At 42.6% G+C, this 18,882-nt stretch overlaps 2 protein-coding genes across 4 annotated transcripts in view; one reads left to right on the top strand and one right to left on the bottom strand.

The window, feature by feature from the left end:
• PPAT (phosphoribosyl pyrophosphate amidotransferase) overlaps positions 1–18,882 on the top strand; it is an 86,480-nt gene that overhangs the window by 29,024 nt on the left and 38,574 nt on the right. The window lies entirely within an intron of this gene.
• The window catches only part of LOC139170265 (zinc finger protein with KRAB and SCAN domains 2-like), a 51,066-nt gene that overhangs the window by 16,007 nt on the left and 16,177 nt on the right, over positions 1–18,882 (bottom strand). For all 3 annotated transcript variants that reach the window (XM_070757237.1, XM_070757239.1, XM_070757240.1), the window contains exon 6: positions 3,829–3,903. In XM_070757237.1, coding sequence (XP_070613338.1) covers positions 3,829–3,903 — 75 coding nt within the window. The remainder of the gene's footprint in view (positions 1–3,828; positions 3,904–18,882) is intronic.

Raw genomic sequence — 18,882 nt, 5'->3', positions numbered from 1 at the left:
ATCAAAATTGAAATGCTTGGCAAATGACTCATATTTATGACAAGCGCATTGTCCAGACGTTATGTGAATCCCTTTTGAGACCTGATGAGCAAAGTCAATGGGGAAGCCAGATTCATTGCTAACTTAACATCTGCCAAGTTAAGTTGTTCACTAAACAACTGTTGGCTAGAAAGCTCTTCAATAAATGTCTCACTTAACAACATAAATGTTGGGCTCAGTTGTGGTCATAAGTCAAGGACTACTTGTATTAGAAAAAAAGGCAGTTCCCAATTTAGCCGCCCCGATTCCTCGGGGAAGGGCAGCACACAAATCTAATTAGTAAATAAAACAAACCATTTTTTGGAAGGATAAAAACTATTCATGTGAAACAGAGGTCTTCAAACTTGGCCACTTTAAGGCTTGTGGACTTCAACTCCCAGAATTCTGGGAGTTAAAGTCCACAAGTCTTAAAGTGGCCATGTTTGAGGATTCCTGATGTAAAATAACTTTTGAAATCCATGGGATTTATCCAGCATTGCTCTGACAGGGAAGATAATAATGGGCTTGGCCTGAATTTGTTAGTATTTCAGCAATTTTTTCACTTTCTTGTTCCCTTTTTTCCCTGAAATGCTTCTTAAGCTCTTTTCAAGCAAACGGAATGTGTTAAATTGAATTTAATGCATTTAGACATTTTCATATAAATTTTATATTCCATGAATGAATACTGCCCTTTTACAGAAAGAGGTTAAATTGCAACATTAACATGATACTGTTTTACTATTCATGGTATCTTGTATCAGAATATTTCGTTCCATTCATGTGATTTGACAATGTCTTTGATCTTTCATGGACTGCTGTATTCCATCCATGGAATCAAATCAACCAACTTTTTACAGAGCTTTTTATCATCATATGAATTATTTGGAGTGCTTAGATGCTTCTCCCTATAAAGTGGACCTGTTTGTAAGTGCTGAGGTTATGATTTTTCTGCAACGATAATTGCTTGGTTTATGGAGACATGAAAATTCACAGACTGGCCCCTTTTCTTACATGCTTTCCAAGTTGAGAAGCGTTTGCTTTTGATTCAACATCATTTGCTGTTATTCAGCATTTGTAAAGCTGATTAATGTGTCTTATGACTGTTTCTTATGACTTGTTTCATATAAATTTTGGAATCGGAAGTTTCCACCATTTTCCACCAAAAAAAGGAAGGGAGAGAAAAAATGGTTGAGCTTAATGCATTCAGTGATAACAATGTCTGTTATACCAAAGAGCTTCATTAGCTAACAATAAATAAATCTCACCAGTCCTCCATGACAAGTCATTGTGACACTCATTTTGTACATGTGGAGAACTAAGCTAAATGATACTAATTCACTCAAGGATCTCTAATCTACTGATTAGAAATGCTACTGAAATACTGTGTAGGTTAATGCTGGTTGGATGGGCTTCAAAAATGTCAGCAACGGGTTCTCTATCTGGTTGTTGGGTGGGCATGACCTAGCCGACTTCCTGCACCATGATGGGGAGGGGGACATTTTTGCCTTTCCCAGGCTCTGGAAGGTGAAAATTGCCTCCCTCTTCTCTGGAAGCCCTCGGGAGGCCAGAAACGGGCCTGTTTTCACACTTCTGGAATTTCTATGAAGCCCGTTTTTCACCTTCAGACTCCTGAGTCTTTCCTTGAGCCTCTGGGATGGCTAAAAATGCCTCCCCTGGGCTCTCATTCTCTAGAGCCCAGAAACAGGTCCATGTGCTTTCCTCACATCCAAGGAGGTGAGCCAGGGGTGGGATTTTGTGGTTCACCAAAACAGTCATAACATTAGCTATGGGTCTTCCCAAACCTGGGCAAACTCATAGAGCAGCTCATCCCTGATGCTGGTGTCTAAAAACCATTGTGATAAAAAGACCATACAAACCATTACAAGAAGCCCTGAGTCTAGGGTCCTTTTTGCATTTCCTTCCCTCTCTGCTGCTTTACATGCAAAGTCATGGAATAAATCATAAACCAATCCATTACACTCTACCTAGAAACTAACAACCTACTCTCTAACAAACAATTTGGTTTCAGAAAAAAAATATCTTGCAACCTGCAACTCCTTCACTGCAAAAGCATGGACTACACATCTCAATCAAGGCAAATCAATAAATGCAATTTACATTGACTTCTGTAAAGCCTTCGACTCAGTGGTTCATGACAAATTACTACTCAAATCCTACAGCATCTTCGGATCCCTCCATAGTTGGATAACTGCGTTCCTATCAAACAGGCAACAAGTTGTCTAAATAGGCAGCGCCATATCTAATCCTGTTCCAGTTAAGAGTGGCATACGCCAAGGCAGTGTACTTGGACCAACACTCTTCATACTTCATAAACCCCTTCCTCAATGGTCTTTGGAGGAGATTCCTCACTAGACTCATGTGCAGATCGAGCAAAACAAAACACTAGCTTGAAACAAGGGGATGGATTAGGATAAGGAATGTGATGCCAGGATCAAATGGAATTTAAAACTACAGTAGTACCTCTAGATACGAGCTGCTCCACATGTGAGTATTCCAAGTTACAAGCCACGAGGGGAGAGAAATTTTTGTTCCAGACCCGAGCTCAAATTCGGGATACGAGCCAAGCGTCCACTAGGTGGCGCAAGAATCCTTGCTTCTGGTTATCTCGGAGGGGAAAAACAAAGTCTAAAGCCATTTGTTCCAGATACGAGTTGTTCGACATATAAGCTCCCTTCTGGAACGAATTAAACTTGTATCTAGAGGTACTACTGTAATAGACTTTTTTAGATTGCAGTGATTAGACTCTTCTAAATTTGGTCAATAAAAATCAAGGGCGAAAAGTAACATAATTCTCCAGGAAAAAATACAGCCTTTCGTGATCTTTCAGCTTTCTCCAGACCATAGGTTTAAAATAGCAGAGATAATAAGCACAGGTAATGAAAAACTATATTGCTTGAAATGAATTATCACACAATTCTCTGCTTATATAAGTAAGCCATGCTTTATCTGGGTGAAGCTTACACCAAACAAGAATGTTTAAAATGAAGATAAAGCTGTCAGGTATGGCCAGTGTTCGTGTTAATAACAAAGCCTTCATTTCTCATGGAGAATTGCTTTTCAAATTACCGGTATCTCTTTATCATGACTGCAGTTTCCACAAAGAAGAACATCTTGAAATATTGGTATTGAAATTTAGAGGAATCTGAATGCTCTTATCAGTTTATATAATAATCTCAACAATGGCTTTTTGTACAATATATACATGTCACCAGTGCTATATCTTAAAAAGATTATTCCCCCCAAAGCTTTAAATTTATGAAGCTCATATATTGTCAGTTAAACTATGTGTCTCTAGGCTCTATAGTTTTTGTTTGAAATTAATGGAAGAGCAGGCACAGTGGTAAACAAAGAAGAATTTTTAAAATATTTTCTTTTTAAAATATTTTCTATATACAGTAGTCTGAAGGACAGAAGGAAAAGCGGGAACATGATCGAAACATTTAAATAGTAGTTAAATAAGGTTCAGGAGGAAAGTGTTTTTAATAGGAAAGTGAACACATAACAAGGGGGCACAATCTGAGGTTAGTTGGGGGAAAGATCAGAAATTATTATTTTATTGAAAGAGCAGTAGATGCTTGGAACAAACTTCCAGCAGACATGGTTGGTAAATCTACAGTAACTGAATTTAAACATGCCTGGGACAAACATATATCCATCCTAAGATAAAATACAAGAAATAGCATAAGGGCAGACTATATGGACCATGAGGTCTTTTTCTGCCATCAACCTTCTATGTTTCTATGTTTTAAAAATGTAATATATACACCCCCCCTCAATTGATTGACTTACCTATGTCAATTGGTTCTTGCTTTATGTGTGAGAACTCTGGAATCATATTGATGGAATTGTTGTCTTCGTGAATTACTGTAAATTTAAAGTAATTTTTTTAGAAAATGCAATTGATGTATGACTGAATTCTATATTTAATATACAGTATATATTTCAATTTAAAAAGTTAGTTTGGAACTAAAATATTCTCTAGGATTCTAAACTTTCTATTCAAAGATTTTTATTATAAACAAAAATAGAATAGAATAGAATTTTTTTCTTGGCCAAGTGTCATTGGACACACAAGGAATTTGTCTTTGATGCATATGCTCTCAGTGTGCATAAAAGAAAAGATGTGTTCGTCAAGAATCATAACGTACAACACTTAATGATAGTCTGGGTACAAATAAGCAATCAAATCATATTAGGAACCAGTCAACATAAATGGTAAGGATACAAGCAACAAAGTTACAGTCATACAGTCCTTTGTGGGAGGAGATGGGAACTATGAGAAGATTAATAATAGGGCAGACTTAGTAAATAGTTTGATACTGTTGAAGGAATTATTTGTTTAGCAGAGTGATGGTGTTTGGGAGGGAAACTATTCTTATGTCTTGTTGTTCTGATACACGGTTTTGCGGGTAGGAGTTGAAACGCTTTATGCCCAGGATGTGAGGGGGTCAGTAAATATTTTCCCCGCCCTCTTTTTGACTCGTGCAGTATACAGGTCCTCAATGGAAGGCAGGTTGGTAGCAATTGTTTTTTCTGCAGTTCTAATTAACTTCTGAAGTCTGTGTGTCTTGTTGGGTTGCAGAACCCAATCAGACAGTTATAGAGGTATGGATGACAGACTTCATAATTCCTCTGCAGAACTGTTTCAGCAGTTCCTTAGGCAGTTCGAGCTTCCTGAATTAGTGCAGAAAGAACATTCTTTGGTGTGCTTTTTTGATGACATTTTTTGATGTTAAGTGACCATTTTAGATCTTGCGATATGGTAGAACCTAGAAATGTAAAGATTTCTACTATTGATACTATGTTATCTAGTATTGTAAGAGGTGGAATTATGGAAGGGCTCCTCCTAAAAAGTCTACCACCATTTCTATGGTTTTGAAGGGTGTTCAGTTCCAGATTGTTGCAGTTGCACCACAAGGTTAATTGTTCATCCTCCCATCATCTGTTTGTGGATTCATCATGGTCTCTGATCATTGTTGTCATCTGTGAACTTCAGTAGTTTAACAGATGGTTCGTTATTTATTTATTTACTTACTTACCTACTTACTAACTTACTTATTCAAATTTCTAGGCTGCCCTTCTCCAGGGGACTCAGGGCGGCTTACAGGATAATACAAAATTATAAACCCTAGTCAAATCTTAAAATCCCAAACATTTAAACCCATTCATCCAAGCTCATCCCTATCACAATCGTACTATCAGCCAGAGCAGAATGCCAACGCTCAATGGCCCCAGGCCTGCCAGCAAAGGTGTGTTTTTAAAACCTTTTGAAAGGCCAGAAGGATGGGGGCAGTGCGAATCTCTGGAGGGGGGAGTTGATTCCAAAGGACCAGAGCTGCCACAGGGAAGGCCCTTCCCCTAGGCCTCGCCAGGCAACATTGTTTGGCTGATGGGACCTGGAGAAGGCCGACTCTGTGGGATCTGACCGGCCATTGGGATACGTGAAGCAGGAGATGGTCCCATAAGTAACCTGGTCCTAAGCACCGTTCCCCGTAAGCTGTGCGCGTGCGTGCGCGCGCCCCCCCAAATACCCCCCCCCCGCGTACCCTTTTTCATGGGCGCACGCTCCCCATCCCCCTGCCAGCCTGCGGGGGGGCAGGGAGGTGTGGCAGTAGGAGGAAAGGGGCCTCCCCACGGTGCCTCCGGCCAAACGCGCCCCTGGCTTCTCGGCCCTGCCCCCCGCCCGCCCGATCCGCCCCCTCTCCTCCTCCACTGCCTCCTGCCTTGGTGCGCGACTTCTCCCGCAGTGGTGGCGGCTGCGAGACGAAAGCGCTGCCAGCCAGGGGGCTGCGAGAGAGGACTTTCTCTGCAGGCTTCGGGAATGCCCGCCCCGCCCCACTCGCAGCCCCTTCGCTGGGAGCGCTTTCATCCCAGACTTCCAGCAAGGGGGCTGCAGTAGAGGCAGGGCAGGCATTCCCGAAGCGCTGGGAGAAAGCGCTCTCGCAGCCCCCGAGCCGTCGGTGCCTCCGTTCCGGAGCTCCGCCTCACAGCTGATCACTACCGCTGCCCCACGGCTACTGCCCAATGCCGCTGCTGAGAGAAAGAGAGAAAGGGGGGGAGAGAGATAGCAAGATAGAGAAGAGAAAGAAAGCAAGAGAGATAGAAAGAAAGAGTGAGTGGGTGAGAGAGAAAGCAATAGAGAAAGAGAGAGAGAGAGAGAAAGAGAGGGAGAGAGAAAGAGAGAGAAATGACTCTTGATTTAAAGCATATGGTAAAAAGCACCCAAATAATAACAGAGAAAAAAAACTCCAGCCGTGTGTGTGTGTGTGTGTGTGTGTGAACTCTTGAACCATTTCCAATAGCTCACCTCTAATTGGAAATGGTTCAAGAGTTCACACACACACACACACGGGGGGAGGAGACAGGGATGGAAAAAGAGAAGATAATAATAGTAATAGATTTTGGTTTTGTTTTATTATTAATTTTTTTCTTATTTATTTATTTATTTTTCTATGCCGCCCAGTCCCAAAGGGACTGTCGCTCAGACATTATACTTTTCCGCCCACACCGAAAAATAATTAGAGGGAACATTGGTCCTAAGCCATGTAACGCTTTATAGATTAGAGATGGAGTCATTGGTATATAGCAGTTCTTTTCAAATAGTGGAGGTGGCACCCCTGGGAGGGCGTGGAATGATGTCGGTGGGGGGGGGGGGCACACGTGACCCTGCAGAACATGTGTGGTCCCTCTTGATCAATTTCCCCAGACAGGGAGTGTTTTCTCAGTTGCATGCTGTTCCGAGCCTGGAAGATAAAGTGACCAGGTGGCGCGGGGTGACTGCATGGGTTCTTGTTGTTCTCAGCAGGTACTTTGGTAGCCATGAATGATTAAGCTGGCCCCGTGTCAAAAGAGGGCCCTAACCACGGTAACCTATGCCTGTCTAACCAAAAACAGGCTCCACTGAGTTGTGTGATTTACTCCCAGGTAAGGGGGTAGAGCAGTCTTCCCCGGCCAATAGATTGCTTGCAGCTTATAATAAGTAAAATAATAAACATTAACATTAAAATTCCACTGGGGCCCAGATCAGAGAGTTGGGGGACACGCGGGAAATGTTTACTTCTTCCTGGGTGGGAGGGTGTAATATAAAATAATTGAGAAGCACTGGTATTTAGAGAGAAGGGGAGAGTTCACACAGCCTTGGGGAGGAGGGCAATGCTAATTATGCAGGTATCTGATGTGATTCTGCTTAGCTTCACTTGCTGCTTCCTGTTTGTTAGGGAGCTTATGATTCACTTACAAATGTGTTCAGCTACTGCTAGCTAGTTTAGCTTAGTTAGAAAAGCCTCTGGAAGGATGGTATTGAATGCTGAACTAAAGTCTACAAAGAGGACCCTTGCGTAGGTCTTTGAAGATTCAAGATGTTGTAGGATGTAGTGCAGAGCCATATTAACAGCATCATCTGTTGACCTGTTTGTTTGGTATGCTAATTGCAGGGGGTCTAACAGTGGATCTGTGATGGTTTTCAAATAGGAGAGCACTTGCCTTTCAAAGGTTTTCATAACTACAGATAATAATTAATAATAATAATAATTTATTAGATTTGTATGCCGCCCCTCTCCGAAGATGTTAGAGCAGCTGGTCTGAAGTCATTCAGTTCCTTGATGGTGGGCTTCTTCGGCACTGGGATGATAGTAGAGTGTTTGAAGCAAGAAGGAACAGTGATTTATTGAAGATTTGGTTGAAGATGGAGGCCAGTTGGTCAGCACAGACGTTTAAGCAAGAAGGGATTATTTTGTCTGGGCCTGGAGCTTTTCCTGGCTTTTGTCTGTGAAATAGGTCTTGCACTTCCCTTTTTGTGACCACTGGGGTTGTGAACCCAATGGCATGGGGTCAGTTGTAGGAGGCTTGGCTATTGCTGGTGTGTCTGAGATGGGGTTGTGGAGATAAGTGGCTGTGGTTTCCTTTCACAACTGCAGTAAAACACATTCTGTCATCTGCCAGTTGTTGATTTCCTTCACCCTGAGAAGGTGGTTTGCCATAAGCAGTGATATTTTAAAAAGTTTCCCACATGTTTGCTGATTCATTTGTTGAGAATTGATTCTTTCGCTTTTCAGAGTAGCTTCTTTTTGCTGCTCTGATCTCCCTTGTTAATACATTTCTGGCCTAAAATGTACAACATTTAATCACTTTTTCTATAGGCTTCCTCTTTGGAACGACATAGCTGCTTAAGTTTAGCTGTGAACCAAGGTTTGATGTTACTATACATATATCCAGATTCCTAAGAGGTCAGTAAGGGGCGAGTACAAATGCACTAGAGTGCCTTCCGTCCCCTGTCCTATTGCTCTCCTATATCTCCTATACCTTTCTTCTATTCCTATATCTCTTCTTCTATTCTTTCATTGATATGTTCTATTACTATATCTTCTTTTCTATTCTTTCTTAGATATATTTTACTATGAGTATCTCCTCTATAACCTTCATCATGTATTTTACTATGTGTATATGTATATATACCCACTAAAACCCTCATTGTGTATTGGACAAAATAAATAAAAAAATAAAATAAAAAAATTCGACCAGTTCCTAGCTGATACACATAGATCTTCACAGAAGCTGACATATGATGTTACAGCATCTGTGATTTCATCCAGGTCTTCAGAGGTATCTTCAAAAATATTCCAATCAGACTTCTGCTGCTGACGTCATGCCAATGCGAGCAAGTCAACACAGCTCTGCTCGGTTCACACAGTTTTTGTACTTTTGTGACTGTTCTGGTTTCTGGTAGAAGTTTAGTAATTACAAATAACTCTCATTAAATGCATCATTTCATGAATAAAGTAACTCCGTTTATTTCTCTGCTCTCCTGTACTTCAACACATTCCAGACATCACTCGGTCCGTTATCTCTCTCTTAGCCGCATTTCTCACATTCCTTTTCCTGCTTCACTTAAACAAGATTTATTTTCCTAACTACATAGCTTTAAAAAACAGCAGCACTGACTAAATACAATACAAAATACTTACTTTAGCATGGCAAAAACACATCCATATTTCTTTTCAGCAACGTTGAAACTCCACCCTTCTTCTCCACTAGCCCCCTGACATGCCAAATACATCACTACAATATTTAACCCATTCCTCTCCTTAATATCTTCTTCCAGACCTTTGCTCTCTACGTTTCTGAACCCTTCTGAATTTAGGATTAACCCAGCGAGTGTCTGATTCTCCCTCACTAGATCCTGAACTCATAGCCCCATCCTGTGGCTAGCCTCCCACCTGTTCTACTACCTGTAACCCCGCCCCCCCCACTACTTCATAAACACTATCTGAATCTGAGTCCTCAATATCTTCATCATCCTCCAACTGATCAAGAGTATGTACAACAGTGACCATTTTAGGCAAAGTCAGATCTAGAGAAGAGCACCAGTGGAGAGGGGAGATCTCTGAGATTTGGACAAAAAAGTCATATTTAAGCAATTATTGAATGAGCAAAATCAAGAGAGGACCTGGCATTGAGGGCAATAAAAACAGAGTGATGGTCATATCTTCAAATACAAACAAGGTAGAAAAGGGATTTAATATAATTTAGATTCCGAAAAGACTCAAGATTTAGACAAAATTTTGTTGGGTACATAAGAAAAAATGATAACAAAATTATACCATTGTTTATTAAACATTAAGATGGAGTAAGAGATAGTAAAAGAGGTGATGGTGACCTGGGCATAAAACTTTGGCTACACAATTGAATTAGAATATTGGGAAAAAATATGGGATCAAACTTATAAATTAACTATGGCACCATTATACAAAGAAAATATCTACAAGATGTTTTACAGATGGCATCTACCCCCAGCAAGATTGGCAAAAATCTCTTAGAACATGTCAGCAAAACGTTGGAAATGTACTGCATATGTGGTGGAAGTGCCAAGAGTCAAAGAAATATTGGAAGAAAAGAAAAGATAGGAGAAATTATAAAACAAAAAATAGAATTAAAATTGGAACTGTTCTTGCTAGGATTTATTAAAGAAAATATAAGTAAAAACAACTGATACCTCATATTACACAAAACAGCTGCAACTATGATTTCTTATGCCCAACACTGGAAAACAGAGATAGTCCCTTCGAGCTCAATGATAATAACAAAAATATTAGAATGTGCGGAAATGAACAAATTAATCACAGAAACACAGGATAAAGAGGAAACAAAATATGGACAAAATGGTATTGTATATAAAAGATAAGGAGGTAGATAGATAGATTTGGAATAGATGTTAAAGGGTAAAGAAGATAGTAATAAGTAAGAATTTAGAATTATGTAAATATAGATGTCCAAGGAATAAGAGATATAGTAATATAGAAGATACAACAATATGCAAAACTGCAAAATAAAAAATAATACAAACTGTTTATGTTTGTAAGGTTATGTTATGTAAGGTTATGTCATATAATGTTGATATTATGTCTCAGTTTTGTTTTTTCTTTTTGTTTCTTTTGTGTTTTCATTTTGTATATATGTATATTTTGTATTTATATGTTGCTTTTTTAAAACTCTTCAATAAAAATTATTTTTAAAAAACCAAAAATATTCCAAGCAGTTCAGTCAAAGGAAACTTGTAGCTTTACCTTTGCTTCCTCGGTCCAAGTCTTCACTGATTTAATTGTTGGTCTTGTGATTTTAAGTCTTTGCCTGTAAGCAAAGTGAATCATGCAATGATCCACAGTGTCCCACTGCTGTTCGTGGTAAAGACCGATAAGCATCTTTTAGTGTTGTATAGCAATGGTCTAATGCAGCGGTCCCCAAACTACGGCCCGCGGGCCGGATGCGGCCCGCTGAGGTCATTTACCCGGCCCGTGGCAGCGTACGAGATTTTACCATCTATAATATACTAAGTTCCGAATGTCATCTCCACTCTGCTGCCGAGCGTCTGGCGGCGGCAAGGAAGAGGAAAGCCAGGAGGGCGGGGAGGAAAGCACCCTATGGCAGAGCAGCAACAGTTCCTCTGAGAAAGAAATTGGCCAATTGCTTTCCTCCCCGCCCCCTGGCTTTCCGCCTCCTCCTCCTCCAGACGCTCAGCTGCAGACCGTCATTGTCCCTCCAGTACCGCTTTTTTTTTTTTTGCACCGGTGAGGTTTACGCGCGCTTGGGCACTTTTGGCGTGTGGGGGGTCTGCTGCGGAGAGGGAGAGAGAGAGAGAGAGAAAGAGGGAGACATAGAAAGGGAGTGTGAGAGAGAAATAACGCAAGAAAGGGAGAGAGAGAGCGGGAGAGTGCTGCTTTTTTGCTTCTTCGCTGCCCGCGGGGAGCCTGGAAGCCCTGCAAGAGCGTCTGGAGGGGGCAGTAAACAAGACCGGCTCTTGGTCCCTTGAGCCCGCCACCACCGGTCTTGTTTACTGCCCCCTCCAGACGCTCTTGCAGGGCTTCCAGGCTCCCCGCGGGCAGCGAAGAAGCAAAAAAGCAGCACTCTCCCGCTCTCTCTCTCCCTCACCGGTGCAAAAAAAAACGAACGGAGGTGGCGGCGGCGAGCTCAAGGAACCAAGAGCCGGTCTTTCTCCGCGCTGAATTGTTGCAGCTTCTGAGGCCGCATCCGCCTCCAGGCGAAGGGATCTCCTCGGTGGGTGGCCTCGGTCCGAAAAGGACCGGCTGTTGGCCCCTTGGCGGAGGCAGAGGCGGCCTCAGAGGCTGCAACAATTCAGCACGGAGAAAGACCGGCTCTTGGTTCCTTGAGCTCGCCGCCGCCGCCTCCGTTCGGGCGAAGGGATCTCCTTGGTGGGCAGCGGCGGCTGCAGCTTCAAGGGACCAACACCCGGTCCTCGTTGAGCTGAGCTTCCTTTGGCTTCCTTCGAGGCGGCAGGTGAGCTTTGCAGCTTTGCATCGAAGGAAGCCAAAGGAAGCTCAGCTTGGAGGCGGGCCTGAAGCAGCCACTGCCGCCTACTCCGCCCCGGGCTTCGGCTGCACTGGGCAGCTCTGGTGGGCGCGGGGCAGCAGGGCAAGCCGCGAAGGTGGCGCCGCCAAATGTGGGTCGAGCGGGGGGGGGCACTAAGCAGTAGCCGTAAGGCGGCGGTGGGGCGGTTGGCTGCAAGGCACCGGCGCCGGCGGCTTGATGTGTTACGTACATTGCTGGCGCTGCGCTGGATATGGGGCTGGCACCTCCGTCCCGGCCCAGCCAGCGGGCCACTGCCAGCCCTGTGCCCAGGCCCAGCGCAGCGCCAGCAATGTACTGCGACCCGACGTTGGTGCCACTGTCTTGGAGCTTCTGCTTGCAGCCGACTGGCTCGCAGCGCGTTGCAGGGCAGAAAAAAAAAGAAGAGAGGAAGGAAGAGAGAAGAAAAGGAGAGAGAGAGAAGGAAAGCATGAGAGAGAGGGAGAGAAAACAAGTGAGAGGGGGAGGGAATGTGAGAGAGAGAAAGAGAAAAATGAGAAAATGATGGAGGGAAAGAACGAGGGAGAGGGAAACAAAACAAATGAGACAGAAGGAAAAAAAGGGAAAGGGAAGAGAGAAGTGGAAAGGAGGGAAGGAGGGAGGGAGGGAAAGAAGAAGAAATGGAGGGAACAAGGAAGGAAGGAAGAATGAAATGAATTGAGGGGTGGAGGAAGGAAGGGCTTTTGGGGGGGGGCGCGGTGTAAATTTTTAAAAAAATTTCTCTCAACATACATTCAAACAATACAATGTACCATCTAATTTTCCCTGAATAAAATGCAGTATTTTGTCAGTAACTAATATCAATCATCAAAAAAGTTGCAAAAGTTTTTTTTTCTAATGTTGTGATCCAGGTACATACTTTTCTTTTAATTAAATTCCCTCCTTAATGTTCCTTCTAAAAGTACAACACCAATTATATTTCTAACTTAACCATTATGCCAAAGTGCTTTCTTCTTTCTTTATATATTTTTCTATAAATATTTTTATATATTTTTCTATAAACCAAGAAAACCTTGTATAACCAATCAGATGTTAACAAAAGAAAATTAAAAACAAAACATAAACATATATGAATCTCAGACTTCTTTCCCCCCCCCCCCCAAATAGTACGTTCCCATTTTGTTTTTTACATTAAAATAAGGTATGTGCAGTGTGCATAGGGATTTGTTCATAGTTTTTTTTATAGTCCGGCCCTCCAACAGTCTGAGGGACAGTGAACTGGCCCCCTGTGTAAAAAGTTTGGGGACCCCTGGTCTAATGTATTCTTGCCTCTAGTGGGACAATTGACCTGCTGAAAGTATTTTGATGGCTCTTTCCTTAAGTCTGCCTTGTGTAAATCTCTCAAAATATTGGCCAGTGAATTGGGGTCTTTGGCTTCAGCTCCACAGTTTGGTCAATTAGAATTTGTAATGCCTTGTTTACATAGGCTTGTGGCAGGACATAGTAGAAATGAAGAGAATTTACGTGGAGAGTTAGAATAGGAATGGAATTTGGAATAGAATAGAATACACTAGATTGGAACAGGACAGAACACTTTATTGGCCAAGTGTGTTTGGATGCACAAGGAATTTGTCTCCGGTTCATATGTTTTCAGTGTGCATACAAACAGGAAAATGATAAATCATGTTCCTAGTCATCATAAAAATATATTACAGTGTTCCCTCGATTTTCGCGGGGATGCGTTCCGAGACCACCCGCGAAAGTCGAATTTCCGCAAAGTAGAGATGCAGAAGTAAATACACTATTTTTGGCTATGAACAGTATCACAAGCCTTCCCTTAACACTTTAATAAACCCCTAAATTGCAATTTCCCACTCCCTTAGCAACCATTTAGATTATTACTCACCATGTTTATTTATTAAAGTTTATTAAAAAATATTTATTAAAGGCGGACGAAAGTTTGGCGATGACATATGACGTCATCAGGCGGGAAAAACCGTGGTATAAGGGGGAAAAACGCAAAGTATTTTTTAATTAATATTTTTGAAAAACCGTGTTATGGATGTTTCACGAAGTTTGAACCCGCGAAAATCGAGGGAACACTAATCATAAATCATAAAATGCAACACTTAGTGATAGTCATAGGATGCTAATAAGCAATCATAAATCATACTAGCATACTAAATAAAACAATATAAATCCTAAGATACAAGCTGCAAATCTATAGTCAAAAGAAGATAATGAGATAGGTGATAAGAAAGATGAAAATAATAATAGCAATACAATCTTAATATATAGTTTGACAGTGTTGTAGGAATTAGTTGTTTATATTTATATGCTGAACACTGTATTCTGTGGTGAAGAATATCAGGAACTTATTTAAAGGAAGGGTGCCATTTCCTTGAAGATAGCTGGTGACAGCACTAAGTACAAAGATGCTGCACCAAAACAGGAAGCAGAGTTAGGAGGTTTGAGATTTTCAAGATTTCTTTCTACGGGATTAACCCTACTATTATCTGTGCAACTTAACGTTTTACAAATAAAACTCCTAAATTGATGCTATCCATCATTTTAGACTGCAAGATAACAATTATTTGTGCATTTAAAGAATGGCCAAATAGATCCAGAAAACTATATGAAATACTTTGCCTGTTTGTCCACATGGTGTGTCACATGACTAATAAGGTAAAAATGAGGTGTATTTGATTCCTGCTAACAACATTTACATATGCAACTGATCATCTTGGCAATAATATAGAAATGGTTTGTCATTGTTTTCTTCTGAGATCTTTTATCTTTTCCAGTCTATATCCTTGATAGTTACCCAATCCTGTGCTAGACAGGTTGACTATCTTTAGGTGTTTTTTTTTAAGTTCAAAGTTCTTAAATGCTACCACAATTATGAATCCCACATTGATAAAAAGCACATAAAGTTATTGCTTGTTTCCCACATTCCATTTCTGTCCTTTAAATATGTGGGAATTATGCATAATTAAGTTTAACTGTCTGGTGTATTGGCTAAAGAAATTTCATCAGAGGATGTGATACTAGCTTTCTGAAACAAGTAGTCCTTGACTTAAAACCAGAATTGGGACTGGAACCACGATCATTAAATGAGACATCCACATGCCTGCTTTGCTCAGTGACCTCAATCCCAACATTGTCTGTTGTGGTTGTTGTTGTTGTTGTTGTTAATAATAATAATAATTATTATTATTATTATTATTTATTGGATTTGTATGCCGCCCCTCTCCGCAGACTCGGGGCGGCTAACAACAATAATAAACACAACATGTACAATCCAATAATAAAAACAACTAAAACCCCCTATTATAAAACCAAACATACACACAAACATACCATGCATAACTTGTAATGACCTAGGGGGAAGAGCTATCTCAACTCCCCCATGCCTGGCGGTATAAATGAGTCTTGAGTAGTTTACGAAAGACAGGGAGGGTGGGGGCAGTTCTAATCTCCAGGGGGAGTTGGTTTCAGAAGGCCAGGGCCGCCACAGAGAAGGCTCTTCCCCTGGGGCCCGCCAAACGACATTGTTTAGTCGACAGGACCCGGAGAAGGCCAACTCTGTGGGACCTTATCGGTCGCTGGGATTCGTGCGGTAGCAGGTGGTTCCGGAGGTGGTATTATTATTATTATTATTATTATTATTATTATTATTATTATTATTATTATTAATTAGACTTGTATACCACCCCTCTCCGAGGACCCCGGACAACTCATAAGACACAATGCAAAAACAATACGTATACAAATCTAATAGTTAAAACTTACTCAAATCACATCCACACATAACATTTAATGGTCAGAAAGGGGGAGGGCACATACTAGTTGCCCCACGCCTGGCAACATAGATGGGTCTTAAGGCTTTTGCGAAAGGCGAGGAGGGTGGGGGCAGTATGAATCTCTGGAGGGAGCTGATTCCAGAGGGCCGGGGCCATTTTAAGCAGTTAAGTAGAACAGTGATGTTGAATCTATGGCATGGGTGCCACAGGTGGCACACAGAGTCATATCTGTCAGCATGTGAGCCATTGCCCTAGCTCAGCTCCAGCGCACATGTGCACAATGGCCAGCTGATATTCAGCTTGTGCAGAGGCTATGGGAGGGTATTTTCAGCCTCTGAAGGCCCTCCGGGGTGTGTGTGTCTATTTTCACCCTCCCCAGGCTCCAGGAAAGCCTCTGGAGCGTGGGGAGGGTGAAAAGTGGGCCTTCTGGGCCCACCGGAAAGCAGGAAACGAGCCATATCCAGAGAACCTCTTTGGGGGGGGCAGTCGTTTTCGCACTCCACAAGCTCCAAGAAAGTCTCTGGAGCCTGGAGAGGGCAAAAAATGGACCTAGCATGCACACTGGAAGTGGGGAAATCGTGCAGCGGTGGGGCCATGTGTGTATGCACAGGAAATGGGGCAGCCTAGGTGGGTCACGTACATGCGCAGGAGAATGGGGGACATTGAATTATGTGTGTGGGCACTCACACACATGCGATTGCTTGCAAACTTCCCTACCAATTTTGCCATTGACTTTCTGGGGATGCCAGCAGAGAAGATTGGAAATGGTGATCTCCCAATCCGCAGGGAGCTCTGCAACAACCCTAAATGGCAAACAGGTTGCCACGGACACATGTGCAAACCATGAAGCAGTCATAGTGAACCTTTTTTCCCTCGGGTGCCGAAAGAGAATGCACATGCCCACACCCATAATCCAATGCCTGGGAAGGGCAAAAACAGTTTCCCCCACTCCCTGGAGGCCCTCTGAAGGCCGGAAATGGCCTGTTTCCCAACTTCTGGTGGGCCCAGTAGGCTCCTGTTTCACCCTCCCCAGGCTCCAAAGGCTTCCTTGGAGCTGAGGAAGGGTACAAACGCCCTTCCTCATCCCCCTGGAGGCTCTCTGGAAGCCAAAAATGCCTTCCCAGAGTCTCTGTGTGAGCCAAAAATCAGCTGGTCAGCACACACATGCATGTTGGAGCTGAGCTAGGGCAATGGCTCGCATGCCAGCGGATATGGCTCTGCGTGCCACCTGTGGCACCCGTGCCATAGGTTCGCCACCACTGCCATAAAACATCCTTTTTGCAGCTGTTCTTCTAAACCATCATTGTTGAGGGCTACCTGCATTATGCGATATTCGTATGCATATTAAAATGCGCCCACACAACTGGACTGGTTTTCAGGATTCGTATCCTTGACATTTATTTTGAGGTTACTAACTTAAGCAAGTTTGCAGCCATTAAAATATAGAACAGTGAATGCATTGTATCTCTTATCTCGCGTAACCACATTTGGGCTTTGTTTTGTTTTGTTTTATCATCACGATGGCATTAAAAATTCTCTTCAGAAATTGAAGTCAAGGAAGCGAAGGAGCTTTTTTTCCTTTTTTACAAAATAATGTAATTATTCATTTTACTTTTGCACACTACTAGGATTTCTCCCAACGAAGAGGGGAGGAGATTTGACCTTTAATATAATTGGTTTATTGCTGTTTGGGGATGTGATCCTTGTGATAGATAATGCAATCAATTACAGCAGAAGGAAGATCCTACGGAAGGGTGAAAGTCCAAGTTTGTGCTAGGGGGGTCAGTGACTTCGTTATCTGACTGCAACTGCGTTCTAAGCTGTTAGATAATTGACAAATATTAGGCAAGAACATCTAATGGTAACATTCCATTAGTCAACATTCAATGTTGGTTTATTGATTTTTATTCATGCTGTTTAACAGGCATCCCTTTAAGTTATTTTCTTATCTTAGGAAAGGAATACTGATTGTGTACTGGGCATGCTTTTTTAGCTTTTGAAATTTTAGCCCATTTGCTGTTCTCAATTAAATGTCCATTCAGAAAGAACAAACCATGAAGTTCATGATTTTGGGGAAGGGGGGTGTTGGAGGAATAAGTTTCTTGAGAATTCTCTGCAATGGTTTGGCGCCCTCTACTGGCTGAGGTATGGTAATAGCATGTGGTGGTAGCATAAGGAAGAGGTTCACATAGAACAATGATGGCGAACCTTTTTTCCCCTCAGGTACCGAAAGAGCGTGCGTGCACGCTATCGTGTATGCGCAAGTGCCCACACCCCAAATTCAATGTTTGGGGATGGTGAAAACAGATTCTCCCGCCCCCTGGAGGCCCTCTTGAGGCCAGAAACAGCTTCCCAACCTCCGGTGGGCCCAGTGGGCTCATACTTTGCCCTCCCCAGGTGCCAAAGGCTTCTCTGGAGCTGGGAGTAGGTTAAAAATGCACTTTCCCATCTTCCTGGAAACACTCTGGAAGCCAAAAAAGGCCTCTCAGAGCCTCTGTGCGAGCCAAAAATCAGCTGGCCGGCACACATATGCATGTTGGAGCTGAGCTAGTGTAATGGCTCGTGTGCCCGGAGTTATGGCTCTACCTGTGGCACCCGTGCCATAGATTCGCCATCACTGATATAGAACATTGATGGCAAATCTTTTTTTTTTGCTCGAGAGCCAAAATGACGTAGGCACACACTAACTCATGCGGGTGTGTACCCACACTCATAACGCAATCCCCTCCCCACACACATGTATGCACAACTTCCTCACTGCCCCCTCACCTCACATGCAAGCAGGCCTCACTGAAGCCTTCGGACCTCTAGTAGGCCCATTGGGTCCGTTTTTTGCCATCCCCCCATGCTCCGGAGGCTTTCCTGAAGCCTGGGGAGGTAAAAACAGCCTCCTCCCGTCCTCCAGAAGGCTGAAAATCAGCTGGCCAGCGTGTACATACACTCTGGAGGTGACATAGAGCAACGCCTCACATCCCCTCAGATATGGCTCCGCATGCCCCCTGTGACATGAATGCCATAGGTTCGCCATCACAGATACAGGATTTTCCTAATTTTGAAATAATTTGGTTTTCAATGCAGTGAGAAAATCTTTTAAACCAGGAATGTCAAACTCATGTTTTCATAGTGGTATCATGTGGCATATTGGGACTTTTTCACCCTTCGCTAAACCAGGCATGGGTGTGACCAACACATGACACATTCAGCTTGTGGGTCAGGAATTTGACAGCATTGTCATAATCAA

Source organism: Erythrolamprus reginae, chromosome 7 (assembly GCF_031021105.1).
Source record: "Erythrolamprus reginae isolate rEryReg1 chromosome 7, rEryReg1.hap1, whole genome shotgun sequence".
NCBI lineage: Eukaryota > Metazoa > Chordata > Lepidosauria > Squamata > Dipsadidae > Erythrolamprus > Erythrolamprus reginae.
This window is presented reverse-complemented; position numbering and strand designations above follow the sequence as displayed.